General features: G+C 51.5%; 2 protein-coding genes across 4 annotated transcripts; one reads left to right on the top strand and one right to left on the bottom strand.

Annotated features, from left to right (window-relative positions):
- The first annotated feature begins 593 nt into the window (after nt 1-593).
- On the top strand, nt 594-13,638 carry Pitx3 (paired-like homeodomain transcription factor 3). Of its 2 annotated transcripts, none has more exons than NM_008852.4 (4): nt 594-718; nt 11,425-11,554; nt 11,734-11,936; nt 12,314-13,234. In NM_008852.4, the coding sequence occupies exons 2-4, from the start codon at nt 11,437-11,439 to the stop codon at nt 12,899-12,901; spliced, it is 909 nt and encodes a 302-aa protein (NP_032878.1). In that variant the 5' UTR covers nt 594-718; nt 11,425-11,436; the 3' UTR covers nt 12,902-13,234. The 2 variants fall into 2 exon arrangements, with proteins under 2 accessions (NP_032878.1, XP_006526827.1); XM_006526764.4 differs by lacking the exon at nt 594-718 and adding an exon at nt 7,706-7,977 and having other exon boundaries at nt 12,314-13,638.
- Nucleotides 13,225-17,022, bottom strand: Elovl3 (elongation of very long chain fatty acids (FEN1/Elo2, SUR4/Elo3, yeast)-like 3). 2 transcript variants are annotated; one of them, NM_007703.2, is made up of 4 exons: nt 16,746-17,020; nt 15,664-15,795; nt 14,767-14,918; nt 13,225-14,544 (listed from the first exon to the last, which is right to left on the bottom strand). In NM_007703.2, the coding sequence occupies exons 1-4, from the start codon at nt 16,847-16,849 to the stop codon at nt 14,117-14,119; spliced, it is 816 nt and encodes a 271-aa protein (NP_031729.1). In that variant the 5' UTR covers nt 16,850-17,020; the 3' UTR covers nt 13,225-14,116. The 2 variants fall into 2 exon arrangements, with proteins under 2 accessions (NP_031729.1, NP_001361594.1); NM_001374665.1 differs by having other exon boundaries at nt 13,607-14,544; nt 16,652-17,022.
- Nucleotides 17,023-17,287: the final 265 nt, after the last annotated feature.

Genomic DNA, 17,287 nt, shown 5'->3' with positions numbered 1-17,287 from the left:
AAGGCGCACGAGGACTGGAATAGAGACAAAAGAGTGGAAAGACAGACAGCGACAAGTGGAGAAAATCGGCGAAACGAGCGGCAGCAAAGTGTGGGAGCTGAGACCCGACAGCCGGGTTCTCTGTCCCGCCTGACGGTCCTGCAGCCGTCTCCCCCGGCACTGCTTCTCGTGACTCCGGGGAGAGCCCAAGGCCTCAATTAGCCACAGTTCGGGCTGGACTCAGGGGCGACACGGACCACCGTACTTTTGCTAGCTTTGCCGAACCCGAGAGTCCCAGCTGGAGCGCAGTCCGGGCCACGTGGGGAGGGGGCGTTGCTCAGTGGATGGCAAACGCTTCTGATTGGCCATAGGGGCGGAGTTCTTGGCTGCCGGGTGGCAGGACCCCTCCCACTAAGGTGGGGCCTAAAGGTTCACAGCTGGAAAGGGAGGAGCAAGGGCGGCGCATCTGGAAAGGGGCGGGCCTGGGGCGCGCGGCATGCTGCGGCGGGCTGGGGGCGCCCTGGGTTGCCATAAAGTGAATGGGCGCCGGCGGGGGGTGGCACTGCACTGTGAGACTCACTCTCTCCTCCGCTAGCCTGGGAGAGCCCAGCGGAGCGGCCGCCCCAGAGCAGGGGGGCGGCCCCCACCCCGCAGGGTGCCTGGCCCCTGGCCCCTGCCTGCGCTCCAGAACGCCGCCGCCACAGCCACCACCCGGAGTCTGCCTGCTGCGGGACGCACTGTGAGTACTTGACCATGCAGGGAATAGGGGCTCAGGGGACCGAGGGACCAAGGCTGGTCCTGGGACTCCTAAAAGGAAACCTGGGGCGGTTGAACTCTGGTGTTTGGGGAATCGGTCAAAAGGGAAAAGGCGTATAGTAGCCCCGGGGCTGGGACATGGGAGAAGGGAAACTCTGAGGAAGGACGTGGGGGACTGAGAAGAGATTTAGGGGACTCAGAGAGAAGCCGAAGAACTGCACGAACCACAGAGTGGGTAGTCTGGAAACCTTTACCAGAGAGCACCTTGAAATCTAGGGGCAAGCGGCAAGGGCCAGAAGGTGATAAGGGTAGCCAACTGAGGAGAGGGCAGCGGTCGCTCAGCCTAAGGGCAACAGGCGGCTCGCAGCGCCACTTGGCCCAGGCTTAGACAGACTCCAGCGTCTGGAAGTAGGGGTGCGCGTAGTAGCTCATGCTTTCCTTCCCAGCTGCTCCGCAGTTGGAATTGGAGCCCTGTTGCGAGAGTCGCTACTGGGTCAGATGGCCGCTGCGAGCTACAGGGCCCAAGCTGCCAGCACAACGCGACACGACTGGCAGGTCTGTCGTGGGCCGTTTGGATCTGGAAGGGTCCAGATCTGGAGCCTCCTCGGAATCGGACAGAATGTCAGCGGCACGTGGGGTTTGGAACGGATAGAACGCTTGGGGCGGCAAAGTGGGTCTCTCTGGGGAGCAGACGATGTGTCCAGCAGTGGTGAACGGAATGTCCCTGGCCGACTGGCATGTCCACCTATCCGGCAGCGCCTGCCCAGCTGCGTTATGTGCCATGGGGTCGGCTCGGTGGGTCCCCTGAAATCCCAGCTCCCAGTTTTCAAACTTGATTTTGCCTCTCCTGCCCGTTTGGGCCTGAAAGGAGCTGGGAGAGTAAAGGGTGCAGCACGGCCTTGGGGCAGGGTTCCTCTGCAAGACAACCCCCGCTCCAGCTCAAAGAGATCAGGGCATCAGTAGACTTCCCCAATCCAAACTGAGGAAAGACTAAGCCCTACAAAGGGAAGACTAAGCTACAGGGTGCAGCAGCCGCAGGCCACTCACAAGCCTCCGAGGGGCTCAGTCCCCTCACAAACTCGAAGTCAACTGTTAGGCCTTCTTTCTTTCTTTCTAACCCTAATTCCAGTACAACTGACCGGATACCCTCAAATTCCTAGTCTGGTTGTTAGCCCACTCAAGGCTCCTTGACCAACTAAGAACCTTCCAGACAAGAAAATTTTAACCCTTTCACAAAGCAAAGCCTATGGTCTTGAGAAAGGGGCCGCTGAAATTCCGACTCTGTGGTCCCACGGGGTGCCTTTACTAGCCTCTCAGCCTGGCCAGGAAGAATGTCTCAGTTTGCTTTCTTTCTGGCTGAGGCTGATTCCTTTGGACCAATACAATGACCACACTCCCTGACCACCAACTCTAGCTAGAGCCCAGTTAGGCAGAAGAGGACAGAGCAAAGGGAACTCTGAATCTATTCTCGCAAACATGACAACTCAGCCAGGGGGTGAGTTTTCAGGAGGACTAACGCAAGGCACTGTTTAACAATGAGTTATCTTTTAAAGAAAGAAAGAAAGAAAGAAAGAAAGAAAGAAAGAAAGAAAGAAAGAGAGAGAGAGAGAGAGAGAGAGAGAGAGAGAGAGAAAGGAAGAAAGAAAGGGAGTGGGAGAGGAGGAGGCTACTTTTCTCATTCTCCACCCAAGAGTAAAATATAATTCTTATTTCTTACACGCCTACTTCCATTCCTCAGTCCTAAAGTTTTCTTAGGTACTGGCTAAGACCTTGTTCCTCATCTTTTATTTGTCCCTTGCTCTCCTTGATAAATAGAAAACCATGCCTCAACTGCTCCCATCTCATTATCATACAGGTCTCAGGGTTTTATGCTCCCGTTGCTTTGGGAAAAAAAAGAAAAAAAAATCACTGAAACTATCCAGGAAATGAAAGACTCCATGTTAGAGAAGAAAGAAAGAAGGCATTACAGCTGGTTCTTTGAAAACTCAAAGTTCTGCTTTCACCAAAGAGATGATAGATAGATAGATAGATAGATAGATAGATAGATAGATAGATAGATAGATAGATAACATCATAACAAAGATAACTAAAAAGAAAATCCGCCATTCTTGCATGAAACCATGTAGCCGAGTGTGTAACTGACCAGCAGCTCTTAGGGAAGATGTTACAGGCCTAGAGAAGTCAGAGAGTGGAGCTGGGAGTATAGCTTAGTGAGAAAGTATTTGCACAACATATCCAAGGTCCTGGGTTCCAGAGAGAAAAACAGAGACAGAGGCAGAGAGACAGACAGAGACAGAGAGACAGAGGCAGAGAATAGTTGACATGGGGAACCAGGAATGCAGCCAGGGAAGAGTGACAGAAAGTTTAGGTGCAGCAGGATGAAAATCTACAACACAAAAAGACCTACATGAGCAGAAGACTTTACTTGCTGAACTCCTGAAACTGGAGATGGGGTTGGGAGTGGGCGGCTTACAAGCTTAGGAAACTGTGCTTGGGTCCTGTGGACAGCTAACTTCCAGAGCTCCTTTTCAGAGAAGCAATAGAGGCAGTTGAGTAGAACTGGATCTTAAGAGGGCTTCTGGCAATCAGTACGTGTCAGTCACTCATAGCTGCAGTGTGGCGTGGAAGACCAGAAAAATAGCAGAACTCGGTTCAAACCTCTTGGTTCTGTGCAACCTGGGACTATTTCCTGCCTTCTTGGAGATATAAGCAGGGATAGACACCCCTGCCACTCGGGGGCCTGTGGGTTAAATGAAGCATATCAGTCACGTATAGAAGGAAAGCTCTTTGTAAACGGAGGGACACTGGAAGAAGCCTCGTGGCTATTATTCTGCCCAAACTGCAGTCCCCGTGACCATAGCATCTTTCTTTGGAAGGCAAGGGCTTTTGCCTTAGAGTAGTCTGATCATACCCTTGATCCAGCTACAGCCAGACTCTTAAGGAGAGATGGAACATCTTCCCTGGAGTTCCAGTGTCAGCTATCACCCCTATCCCTCTCTGAGAACATGAGGAGTTCCCCACTGTATATTCACCTTTCTACCAAATAGCCTGATCTGAACTCTGCCTGTCCACTGCTCGAGAATGTCAATGAGAGCCTAGGATCTAGGTCTAGGAAGAGAGGGCAGGGTGCAAGGTCTGAGGCTGAACTACAGTGATCAAAGCATGTCGAATCCTTCCTTCCCCATTTTTTGACTGACGCTTGCTAGAGTATGGGAGAGGGGGATGAGAGCTAACCAAAAGGAGGTATTAGAATCTGAGCTTTAGAGGACTTACAGTGTGCACAGTAATTGATAGTGGCCTGTAAGTGTGATGGGGGGCGGGGAGAGGGAGAGAACTATGGTAAGAGACATATGTGATGTACAAGACTCTCCCCATCCTTCCACCTCAAGACCATCTTTAACTTTCTGATTACTTGTAACAGGGCCTCCTTATGTAGCCCAGGCTGGCCTTGAACTGGAAACTTCTGGCCTCAGTGCCTCCTCCCCAATGCTGCCTGGCATGGTTTCGACCTTCTTTACAAATCTGTTCCCCAGCCTGATCCATTCTAGTTACCACTGCAAATAAAGGTCACAAAGATGTCACTTTTGTATGTCATCTGCTTGTATGTCCTCGGGCTTGCAGTAACGCTTCTTGGTGTGGAGCTAGGAAGGCAGTCCAGGAATAGGACGGCAATGGGCTGGCCACGGTCTGTCTTCCTTAAGACTGGGGCCAGGTGTGTATATGGACATGGTGTGCTTTATGAAATAGGATGCAAAATCGATTAGAAGTCTTAAAATTAAGCTGGGGGTGGGGCTAGGGATGTGCCTCAGGTAGCTTAGTGGTAGTAGACTGTTCACCTAGCGTGTGCAAGGGGCCCGACTGTTTGCCTGGCGTGCGCAAGGGGCCTGGTTCCATCCCCAGTACATGGAAATGAACATGCAGGTTACATAAAATCAAGCTAGAGATCTCACAGATTCTTCATATTCGTTGCTGCTGTTTCATCCCTGCCCCTATTTTCATATATGGGTTCCCTATATAGCCCAAGACCAAGCTAGATTTAAACTCTTGATCTTCCCGCCTCAGCCTCCTGAGTGCTGGGATTATAGGCATATGTCACCACACCCTGAATGTAGGAGATGCTTTTAACAGAAAAGCCACGAACAGTCTAGCCTTTACACTAAATCCGAATCAGCAATTACCTCTCATCACGACTCCTCAACTGAAGACCTTCTTTCCTGCTGGACTCTCATGGTCCACAGTAAGCCTCTGATCAAATGAGGCTCTGCAGTGCCCTTTAAATACTCTCAACAGTTGTGGGCTGTTTAGAAGACCCTGACCCTTCTCTTTCTCCTCAACCCCCATATCAATGATGTGCCTGCATCCTCTGAGCCCCCCAACACTTGATACCTCTAATCTCCCACACCTGAGAGTAAGATCTATATGCTCCGTTATTTTCATCCTATATTCCGTTTGCCTCCCTAGACTGTGAGAAAGTTAAAGTTAGTGGATTTCAGTCCCTGGGGATGCCTCTTCGTGAACACATATAATGCCTTATCAAAGAAGGAAGTGAGGGATGGGCACTGAAAAGTATGTATAACTCCTTCTCTGATCCCCAATACACCCCCTTTGATAACATGAATACATCAAATCCTGCCTCCACCTGAGGTGCAGGGGTTTCGTCCCGAAGCTGTGGGCACACATCTGTTCTCTGCTGCACAATCTGTCCTCCGCTGCACACTTGCAGTTCAGCAGACCGGAGTCTGGACACTGTGTACCTCCAGTGAATAGAAGAAGGATGTATCCATCCCAGGGGTTCGCTTCAGCCTCAGGATGTGCGATGGCACTGTACTTGTTCAGGACCTTGGTTTTCACCTGTTCCCAGTTTACTGTTTTGCTAAGCAGAGCCATAGATCACAATCCTGGTCCCGCTTGTCTCCCTCCTCATCCGCTGCCTCCAAGATGAAGATTTCTCCCATTCCTTCCCTGCTCGTTCCTCCTGCTTCAGGCACTGATGTTTCAATTTGTCTTGGATTCTGCCTGTGGCCTTGATCTACTCCTCTGGACTGTAAGCAGGTTCCATGAGAGTTGCCTTCTTGCAGTGAGCTTTCATTCCTTGGGAACCACAGATACACACCCCCCCTCAGTGTGACTTCTTTAGCCTATGGTCTGTGCCTTGCCCTTAATGTCTTATGACTATTGTGTTCTTGCTTGTCCATAATAGACCTTTTGTACTTTGAAATCAAGACATACCTGAAGGTCTTCTATTTCCCCTAGGCCTGAGCTAGCCACCATAATGCCAGTGAAGTTTGGACCTCACATCCCAAGCACAATGTGGCAGAAAGAATAGGGGTGGCCAGACAAACCCTCGATACATCTAGATACATCACCAGTTATCTCTTGGCTATGTCTGGCCCTGCCAGCATCACCCAGTCCTGCTGCTTCCACACTGCTGTTTATCCCTAACTATCCACTGAGTGAGATGAAGTCCCTGGCCCCTGGCCCAACTCCCCAGCTTCCTGGCCTCTCCCGGTTTGGGGGAGCTTAATCCTCAGCCAGCCTGTCTCCAACTCAGATAACAACTTGGCGCCCCCAGCCTTTGCCTGACCAGCCCACCCGGACATGAGGCTGCCTGCCTGAGTTCTGTGCCCTCGATCTCTTCTCTTCATATCCCCAGCCTTAGTGTGCATTTCTCTCTGTAGTGTCACAGGCAGAGAGTCCTTCCCAACCCCTCACCCTGTAGTTAGGAACTCAGTTGAGAGTCAGAAGGCCTCAGTCTTCCTTGGCCAGTCTCTGGTCCCCAAAGTGGCTCCCTGCTTACACTCCCTAGCCCGCTCTGCTGTTTTCTTATTCTGTGTGCTCCCAGTTCAGGACAGTATGCCACATCACTCGCTGAAACGCAGTATCTCACCAGTACCCACAAGGACTTTTTTATTGTGGCACAGAGACTGGAGAGGTTAGCCACCCAAGCAAGAATAAGTTCTTAGTCTCCATTCTAGCTCAGTGGCTGATTCAGTGCTCAGCTCCTAGAAGGAACTAGGAAAACATTCTGATTTTTATTTTTATATAAGCTCTATGTTATTTGAACCTTATAACCAAACTGGCCAATTGTGATGGTGCTTGCCAGTAGGCAAGTGCTAAAGAAGATAAGACAGGAAAACCAAGAGACAGGAGGCAGCCCAAGCTATACTTTGTAGCAAGGGATGTAGCTCAGTTTGCAGAGTGCTTGCCTAAAGTGAATTAAGCCTCGGATTCATTCAATCCCCAACACCACATAAACTGGTTATGGTGGTAGGACATGCCTTTAATCCCAGCACTTGGGGCACGGATGGGGTTGAAACAGGAGGGCCAGAGGTTCCAGGCCATCCTTAGCTGTAAGTGAGGCCTCGTGCTATGTGTGACTCTATCTCAGATAAATACAAATAAATAAAGAATCTACTGATGAAGGCAGAGTCGTGGGCACACATCTGTAATCCCCGCACCTGGCAGGAAGGTCAGAAAGTTTGAAGGCATCTTGTGCAGCAGCAGTAACTTCTCTGAAGGAGAAAGGAAAGAAGCCGAAGGCATGGACACAGGCAGAGAAAGGGTTATGATCTCACTCTTAATGATGAAACATGTACTGTGCTCAAAAGAAAGTAATTTGCCAAGGACACACAGACAGCAAGTTGGGGGTTATCAGAACCCGAACCTGGATATTTTGACTTCAAACCTGATTCCTTTGGCCCATAATGGGTCACCTCTCCACCTGATCCCCTCACCCCAGCCTTCTCACTCCGTGCCTCCTTTTCACTCAGCCAGAGCAGCCTCTCTCTCCAAGAGCCACTCAGTGAGGGACATTGTTCCCTCCTCCTCCCCCACACAGAGTTCTGAACTCCTGGGACTGAGAGAGCTGAGGTTCAGAGGGGCCAGGGAGGGGGAGGGAGGGGGAGGGGAATGGCTAGCTCCAAAACAGCCCAGGCAGCTGTCCCTGTCAGAGAGAGACAGAGGAGACTGTATGACCGCGTGTGTCTGTCTGCCTGGATGTGGGAGCGCATGTGTGAGAGAGCGTGTGTGTGTGTGTGTGTGTGTGTGTGTGTGTGTGTGTGTGTTTGTGCCTTTGGCTTCACGTCCAAGTGCTTGCTGTGTCTAAGGGGGGCCTGTGTGTGGCTGCACATGTGTCGTCTGTCTCTGGGAGCTCATAGCTTGAACTCTGCCTGTCACTGCTCTGGCTGCTACCCTCTGCCCGGGCCTCCTTCTACTGAAATAGAGGATGAAATCAAGCGGCAGGTATGGAATGTCAGGGGAAGGGGAGCTTGGAAAACCAAAAGTCTGCTGCCAGGACACACTGGAAGGATGGACGGCAACAGAGGGACACAGCTTTTCTTGCGGGCAAACCTCACTGTCCCCTTGGCCAGTTCTGCGTTGCTTCTGTGGCTCCTGGAAAAGTCAGGAGCGTGGTTTGAATTTCAAGGTCATCTGGAGTCTGAAGGAAGGGCTGGCTGCAGAGCACCTCAATTTCCAGAGCTAACTTCCTCCCACATCTCCCCAGAAAATTTGAAGCCCTGCTGGTCCTGCTGTCACAGTTCCTTGCAAGGCCATCTCCACTCCAGGGGACACATTGTTGGGCCTAGGTTTTCCATTGCCATGCCTCCAGCTCCTGTCGTGAGACCTGGAAAGGGAAGTTAACTGACTACCTCCATCCTTGGCCCAACTCCTCTCCTTCCCTACTGGGTTCCCTCCTGTCTTACCTCTCTAGCCCCAGGAAGAGTCCAAGAACAAGACCCGACTGCCAGTGGAAAGAGCAAGAATTCTGTTCAAACCCAGTCCTACTGTCAGCTTGGCTTGAGTTAGGGCTGTGTTCTCAGAGCTGGTTGAAGAGGGTATTACCATGTACAAAACACAGGCCATTGTCCAGCCTCACATCCTTCTGAAAGGTTCTCAATAAATTTGGATCAGCCAAGAGATGCACATCTCGATCAATCCGAGCTAATTCACCACAGTAATGCCATAATGTCCCTGATAATGGGGAGAGGGTGTTGGAGACAGAGACACCCCCACCTAGCTCTCTCCTTCTGACCCTAGTTTCTGTTTTCTGCCCAAGAGGCTCTTGGAGTCAAGAGACCCATTACTGTCCCTTTTCTTTCCTCCCATGCGAGGTCTTGTGAATGTCAACCAGAAAGGGGCCAACCAAGGGGAAACTCAGCAGGGACCCAGGCAGACTCCTTCAGAAAATCAGGCTAGGTCTGAGATAGGAATCCTGGCAAGAAGTGGTGTGTGTGTGTGTGTGTGTGTGTGTGTGTGTGTGTGTGTTGGGAGAACTGTGTACATGAGGTGGAGGAAGAGATGACTGGTAGGAGGTGAGATATGTTTTGGACAAGCAAAGGAACAGAAGGAGCCTATGTCCTTTGTAGGTTTCTTTTCTTCTTTCTTGTTTTTTTATTTTTGTTTCAATTTTCAGATTTTTAAAAAAATTTTATTTGTATGACTGTTTTACCTCCGTGGAGACGAGGTGAGGGACCTGGGTTCCCCGGAACTGGAGTTACTGATGGTAATGGCTGTGAGCTACCATATGGATGCTAGAAATCCAACCTGGGTCCCCTGCAAGAGCAAGTGCTTTAAACTGTGGAGCCGTCTCCCCAGCTTGGTTCTGATATGGAACCATTTACTAAGCCATTTACAAGCCATTTACTAAGAAAGTATAAATAACTCAAACAAGCAGACCCGCCCTACTGTGGAAGCAGACCTAACCCTGAGAGGACTTCAACAGAGGGCTCCAAGGAACACAACTTGGAAAAGCCTCTTTAGGAGCCCACAGATTTAGCTCAGGTCCTAACTGTACTTGTACTTTAAGTTGCTTTGAGTCTCAGGTTCCACCTATGAAATGGGTGGGTTGGGCTAACCATTCCTAACCTCAAGGTCTGAAATCTGAAATTCTCTGAAATCCAAAAGCTGAGGTGGGGGGTACATCCAGTTTTGGGTTTTTAAAAATTATCTTGTTTTGTTTATGTGTATGGGTATTTTATCTGCATGCATGCCTACACGCCGAAAGAGGGCATCAGACCCCATGGGACTACAGTTATGGGTGGTTATGGGCCACCATGTGGATGCTGGGAATTGAACTCAGGACTTCTGGAAGAGCAACCAGTCCTATTAATTACTGAGCCATCTCTCCAGCCTGCAGTTTTTGGAGCTTTTGGATTAGAGATGCTCTACTGGAAATCTAAACACATATTCTTTGGGTATATGTGTGAAAGTTTTGTGTGTGAAGGTGCACATGCAGAGATGGATGGAGGCCAGAGGTTAACATCTGGAGTCTTCCTCAATCATTCTGTCTCTTAGTGTTTTTGTTTTATTTTGTTTTTGTTTTGTGTTGTTTTGAGGCAGAGTTTCTTGTTGAATTTGGATCTGGTCAGTTCACCTTGACTAGCTGGCCAGGGGTCCTCCTGTTTCTATCTCCCCGGTGCTGGGGTTACAGGGTGGTGCTTTGTGGATGCTAGAATAAATCAGACTCAAGTCCTTATGCTTGTATGACAAGTACTTTACCATCTGAATCACTGCTTGTCTTTTCAGGCAGGGTCTCATGTAGCTAAGGCTGGCCTTAAACTCCAGGTCTGCCTTCCAAGGGTACTAGAATTACAGATCTACATTACCACACCTGGCTCTAAACAAATATTCTGTTTTTGAAAAAGAAAAAGAAAAAACAAAAACAAAAACCTTTAAAGCTGGGATAGTAGTGGTGGCGGCAACACACACATGCCTTTAATGCCAGCACTTGGGCTACAGAGGCAGGCAGCTCTCTAAACTGGAAGCCAGCCTGTTCTACAGAATGAGTTCCAGGACAGCCAAGGCTACATAGAGAAATCCTGTCTAGAAAAACCAGATAGATAGATAGATAGATAGATAGATAGTCAGACAGACAGACAGACAGACAGGCAGACAGGCATGGTAACCCAGACCTGAAATTCCAGCATTCAAAGGTGGGAGCAGCAAGGAAGATCAAAAATTAAGGCTAGCCTGAGCTACATGAGACCCTGCCTCAAACAAACAAAATGGAGTAGCCGTGGCACTAGGCATAAGCCCAACAATTAATGAGTCTATCGTACATGTGCTTACATAAAACCTCTCAGTGTACATCTTTTTTCTCATTGGCCTTCTTTCCCAACTCTTTTATTTTTCCCAGTGTATGGGTGTCTTTCCCTGCATATATGTTTGTTCACCAGAGTACCAGAGTGCCTACTCCCTGGGGCGGGGGCGGGGGGGGGGGCAGAAGAAGGCTTTGGATCCCCGGGAACTGGAGATTCAGACAGTTGTGAGCAGCCAGTCATGTAGGTGCTGGGAATTGAAGAAACATCCTCTGGAAGAGCAGCCGGTGCCTTTAGCCGCTGAGCCATCTCCTCTGCCCCGCCCTACTCTATTCTATAGTGCACCATTCGGGATAGCTTTTTGTCAGTGGATAGGAAAAGAGGCAAGAATGTTATGAGGAAACCCTATTAGGAGCCTGATAAATCGATAGTTTGTTGGCTGTTGTTGTTGTTTGTTTGTTTGTTTGTTTGTTTAAGACTGTGTGTCTCACCGTGTGTTCTTGGTTGACCAGGTACACACTGTAGAGTGAAGATCTTCCTGTTTCTGCCTCTTGAGTACTAGGGTCACAGGCACGCACCACATCAGGGTATCCCTAAGCCCCTGATCTTTACTTCTATTAACCTGACATATGTCTTCTCTTTCCTCTACTAGAGACCTCCCTCCATGGAGTTTGGGCTGCTTGGTGAGGCAGAGGCGCGAAGCCCTGCGCTGTCGTTATCGGACGCAGGCACTCCACACCCTCCGCTTCCAGAACATGGCTGCAAGGGGCAGGAGCACAGTGGTGAGCGCGCCCCCTTCTGGGGGTGGAGGAGAAAACAGTTTAGCCTTGATGCGGGGTGGGAGCGAGAGTGATAACCTGAGCGGGAGCCAGCCAGGGGCTGAGGAATTCCTTGAGGCCCCTGAACCAGAGACTCCGCACAGGCCCTAGCGCCCTATGACCTGCCACATTCTGGCCCTCAGACTCGGAGAAGGCCTCGGCCTCACTGCCGGGGGGCTCCCCCGAGGACGGCTCTCTGAAGAAGAAGCAGCGGCGGCAGCGCACGCACTTCACCAGCCAGCAGCTGCAGGAGCTGGAGGCCACCTTCCAGAGGAATCGCTACCCTGACATGAGCACCCGCGAAGAGATCGCGGTGTGGACCAACCTCACTGAGGCCCGCGTGCGGGTATGGCCCCACCTGCGCGCACCTCGCTCTCGTGCCCCCCACCCCCCATCCCAAGTAGCTGGTGACTCTGCGGGGCCGGTGCCACGTCGGGCCCAGTTCCCCACCCTCCTGCTGCCTTGCCTGCCACCCCCATCACTCGATTCCTCGGCTGGGACCAAGGCTCTACCTTCCCCTCATCTCTCTTTGATCCCGAGCTGTTCCCCCAAACCCTGCGGCCCCTGGCTTCACTTCTCTGGCCCCCAGGCTCGGTGCGCTCCTCCCTTCCAGCCTGCATCCACCATGCACCTCTGATCTTCCCCGCCCGGGCTCGATCCTACTGTGGGTGGCCCAGTCCCCAGCCACTCCACCTCCTGACAGCCTTTCTCGGATACCCGCAGGTGTGGTTCAAGAACCGGCGCGCCAAGTGGCGGAAGCGGGAGCGCAGCCAGCAGGCGGAGCTGTGCAAAGGTGGCTTCGCAGCCCCGCTCGGGGGCCTGGTGCCACCCTACGAGGAGGTGTACCCGGGCTACTCGTACGGCAACTGGCCGCCCAAGGCTCTCGCCCCGCCGCTCGCCGCCAAGACCTTCCCGTTCGCCTTCAACTCGGTCAACGTGGGGCCTCTGGCTTCACAGCCTGTATTCTCACCGCCCAGCTCCATCGCCGCTTCTATGGTGCCCTCGGCCGCCGCTGCCCCGGGCACCGTACCAGGTCCCGGAGCCTTGCAGGGCCTGGGCGGGGCACCCCCCGGGCTGGCTCCAGCCGCCGTGTCCTCCGGGGCAGTGTCCTGCCCTTACGCCTCGGCCGCCGCAGCCGCCGCTGCAGCCGCCTCCTCCCCCTATGTATACCGGGACCCGTGTAACTCGAGCCTGGCTAGCCTGCGGCTCAAAGCCAAGCAGCACGCCTCTTTCAGCTATCCCGCCGTGCCCGGGCCGCCGCCGGCCGCTAACCTTAGCCCCTGCCAGTACGCCGTGGAACGGCCGGTGTGAGCCGCAGGTCTGTGGATCCATCCCCGAGGGCGGGGCAGTAATTCACAGCCTCTCCGGACAGGGGTCGCCTAGACTGGCTTGCCCTCGTCCCAGGGTCTGAAAGGGGTGCCAGAGCACCCGGGAAGAGGCCGCGGGCTTCGAAGAGGGCCTTTTCCCTCGCAGCCCCCGAGCGGTGGTCTGACCCCTATGCGGAGACCGCGCCCCTAGGACTAAGGCCAGGAACAGGGACCAGCTCCCCCAGGGCCAATTCACCCTTGGCTCACCCCGCCTTCTCCAGACTCCCCCTATCCCATTTTCAAAGATCAATGAAATAAACGTGCGCGGACTGTCAAAGGCCTGATGATTCAGACTTGCGGTTGAGCCCTCCTTCCCTTCATCCTTCCCATTGTCCAAAAGGACAGCTGGATGTACAGGAACCGAGTGAGCGTCCAGGCTTCTAAGGTTGCCGTCTCACTCCTTTCCTCCAGGATAGGGAAGCAGGGTCTCCTGGAGTAAAAGGAGTATGAAGCTTGGTGTGACCAGCTAGCTGACAGGGATCGTTCTCTGCTGGTGCTGCGACGCCACCTGGTGGTCTCTGGGAGGACAGCCGGTAGGTCTGGTCACCCGTGCTTCCACGCAGCGATCTCTTCTGCAGTTTAGCCTATGATTTTAGGACTTGTTTCTCACTGTTCCTTTCAGAGGCTTGGGTCTCTAACAGCAATAAACTTCTAGTCTGTAAAAGACATTTATTAAGCGCCTACCAGGCCTAGAATTCTTATTGAGTGTTTGTGTGTGCCTCTGTCCTTCCACACACCCTCAGGCTCCCCCCCTGCAGATCACTCACTCCCCAGAGTCAGCCTCCTCCTACCACAGAGTCAGTCCACTCTCCCCTCCCCTCCAAGTCCACAAATCCTCAAGATCATGTTGACCTCTTTTAAAAATAGAGCAAGAAGAGAAAGATTTCTAAATATAAATATAAATAACTCCATTTTAAGGACCTCAGTCCTATCTCCTTCCTAGGGCTTGGTTTTCCTTCACATTAAAGACAGAAACATCAAAGTACCAAACCACACACCCCCTATCCCCAAGGGTGACATTTCTTGGTTGTCATAGCTTCCTGCAACTTTGAGGGTACATATCCCATGGGGGAAACCATACAGGGAGGTACCCTAATCATTCTCCCATACCCTTAGTGCCACGGAGGAACGGCTGAGGCTCCATCTTTCTTTCCTACTCTCATTGGCTCTTGGATGCAACTTTGCCCTTGGGCCTGAGGTAGGCTCGGTGGAAGAAGTGAGCGAATAGGATGAAATAGGTCCCATATAGCATAAAAGACCAGAAGAAGTGTTCCGTTGTTGTGTGGCATCCTTTCTCCTGCCTCCAGATGTAATTCAGTATGCCAAAGATGGTGCCCAGAACCATCTGCAGAATCTGCAGGCTGGTGATGACCATGGGGAGAAGATTAGGATGCTTCAGTTTGGCAGCCTTCATAGTGTAGTAAGTGTACATGACAGAATGGACGCCAAAGTTCATGGTCATGAACCAGCCACCCGAAGGCACTTTGTTCTTGTATCCAAAGCTTGTGAACAGTAGCACTGTGCTGTGGTGGTACCAGTGGACAAAGATGAGTGGACGCTTACGCAGGATGATGAAGGCCGTGTCTCCTGAGAGGTGAGGGATCATAGTCGTCAGGCCACCCAGTGCTGGTACCACTCCCTCCCCGGGGTGTGTGAACACATCTGGAAATCTCACGGTGTGGGTGTGGGGTGGGGATATCTCACTAAGACCCAGGAGTAGGGCCGGGACTCTCCATGTGATGGGTAAGGGAAGAGCGCTGGGGAAGGATTCAAGTCACTGGGCACCGGAGACAAAGCCCCTGCACTCACCCAGTTCAACAACCTTGCTGAGAAGAAAGAGAAAGGACCAGAATCTGACTACGGCGTCATCCGTGTAGATGGCAAAGCACACGGTTTGCTTGAGGCCCACTGTAAACATCACTGTTGCCATAAACTTCCACATCCTCAGAGTACCCAGGATACTGGAGTGAGACCATGCACAAAGGTATGAAGGGATTAGGGGATGGCCAGGCGTGAACCTGACCCAACCACATCCACGTCGGAACCAACTCTCTATCACCTCCTCACCCTTCCGAGGGGAGTGTGGCTACAGCTTTTGAGCTCCCGGGGCCAATCTGGTAGATCTAACAAGTATTCTCCATGAGATATGGGTTAAGAAAAAGCCAGTGGATACAGGGGGAGAGGTGAAAGTCAAAGTTAAGCACAGGGTTCTTGAAGTGGGTTGCCAGTCAGAAGGAAAAAGTGGCAAGAGACAGAAGGACGTGGTAAAGGAGGGGCTGGGGAACTTGATGCTCTTCGATTGCTTTGGAAGAGCAATTTGGGAACTGAGATATTTAAGGCTAGACAATTTTGTCGGCCGTATAGATTTCCCGAGCACAAGAGGAATGGGGTAGAGCCTAACATCTGTATTCCCAGAACTCAGGGGACTGAGGCAGGACGGTTGTGGTATTTGAGGCTAGCCTAGGTTACACAGTGGGCTATTAGAGCAGTCTGGGGTGCAGATTAAGAGACTATCTTTTAAAGTAAACATTTTAAAGAGGGGTGGAACAGAACAGAGACCATAGCCTTGGGCTCAAGGAAGAGAGAAAACCCAGGTACTATGGAAAAGAAGTCGACGTGGCTGAGGATTTGAGAAACCCTCAGGGTAAAATGGAGATGTAAGGACTAAAGAACAGGCAGAGAGCATGGGGTGGAGGACTAACTTACCTGAATATTGCCAGGAAGAAGGACCAGAGGATGAGAGGCCTCTGCAAGCTGAAGCTCTTCCGCGTTCTCATGTAGGTCTGGCCAACAACGATGAGCAACAGATAGACGACCACTATGAGAAATGAGCTTACCCTGGAGGGCAGAAAACAGATGGATTCACAGTGGGCGTTGCTTAAAAGAATGCCCGCTCATCTCCCAAAGGGGCTCCTTTATACTAGAGCTTCAGCAGTATGATGCTTTGGTTTCCTTATCTTTATGGGGTAGTGGGGTGCCTTGGCAGTATTCACAGATCTAAAGTACCTAGCACAGGGCACATTTGAGATTTCTGTAATTATGACTTTGTCAATGAGGTCTCAATGAAGGTGACAGTTGTCTGCCCCCAGCCAAGAACTACTCTGTCCAAACCTGTGGTGTAAGATAGTGTAGCAACATCTGACTGACTTATGGCAAGACGAGATTGAACAACAAAGTCACCCCACCAAACACGTCTGGGACGATTTAGGGCTAAGACAGAAAGCCTCAGGAAAGCTTTGACAGGGTTCCCATTTTTGTGTTATCTTGACATCAGAGAAGATGACACACTAAGGGAACATGATAATTGTGTGTGGGACACGCTAATCCTAGGTGCCCACACAGGAAGGCTCGCTTGGGCTCTCGGGCTCTCTCTCTCTCTCTCTCTCTCTCTCTCTCTCTCTCTCTCTCTCTCTCTCTCTGTGTGTGTGTGTGTGTGTGTGTGTGTGTGTCTGTGTATGTGTCTGTGTGTCTGTGTCTGTGTGTGCCTCTCTGTCTCTCTCTGAGAGTCAACTAAAAAAACCGCTTCATTCCGGTCAATCTCTCCTCAGCTATAGTTCCCATTTTTTCCCTTTGTTTTTGTCTCCTCCCACATCCCTCTCTCCAACTTCTCATTTCTGAGCCCTTTCTTCTAGAGCTAATCTCTTAAAGGGGTATCTTAAAAGAGGGGGCGGGGCAGGGGAATCGGAGCTAGTACCGGGGCGGGCGCGTCGTCGGAGACTTTACAGGCATTCATTCCCTGTCTCCATTTCCCTCAAAGCAGTTGGTCCTTCCCCATCACCAGGTCTCACCAGTACTCCTCCAAAAAGGGCCTTAAGTCCTGAAACGTCTCGAAGTCATAGGGTTGCATCAGGTCCATTTTTAACCCGCGTGAGAAATTCATGGATGTGTCCATTTCGATTTTGCAGACGACGAGTTACAGAGCTTGGGGTAGGGAGCTGGGCGAGAGCCAAAGAAGTAGAAGATGGAGTGGGTCTCAGGGACGAAGAAACCCAGGACAGAAAGAAATTGTGTATAAGCAGAAGGGCCCCGGAGCCTGGCACGTGCGCTGCTAACCAGCCCGCTCGCGCTGCAGTGACCGTGCCTGCCGTATATATATCCCCAATTACTAAACTGGGAACCCAGGCGGTGCAAGGCCAGCTCCCGCCCTCAGCAGTTATCCAATCTTAGCCAAGGGACATCTCTGTCCCGCCCCTGGACCTCCTCCTCTCTGACTGATCAGTCTCAGGGGCACCTCCCCTAAGAACCAAGTTTGCCCCAAATCCGTTCCCCCCACCCGCCTCCTTCCTTCCTTTCTTTCTCTTTCTTTCTTTCTTTCTTTCTTTCTTTCTTT

The sequence above is a fragment of the Mus musculus genome, chromosome 19 (assembly GCF_000001635.26).
Source record: "Mus musculus strain C57BL/6J chromosome 19, GRCm38.p6 C57BL/6J".
In the NCBI taxonomy this organism is placed as follows: Eukaryota; Metazoa; Chordata; class Mammalia; order Rodentia; family Muridae; genus Mus; species Mus musculus.
Note: the sequence above shows the minus strand (reverse complement) of the source record. Positions and strands in the feature narration are given on the sequence as shown.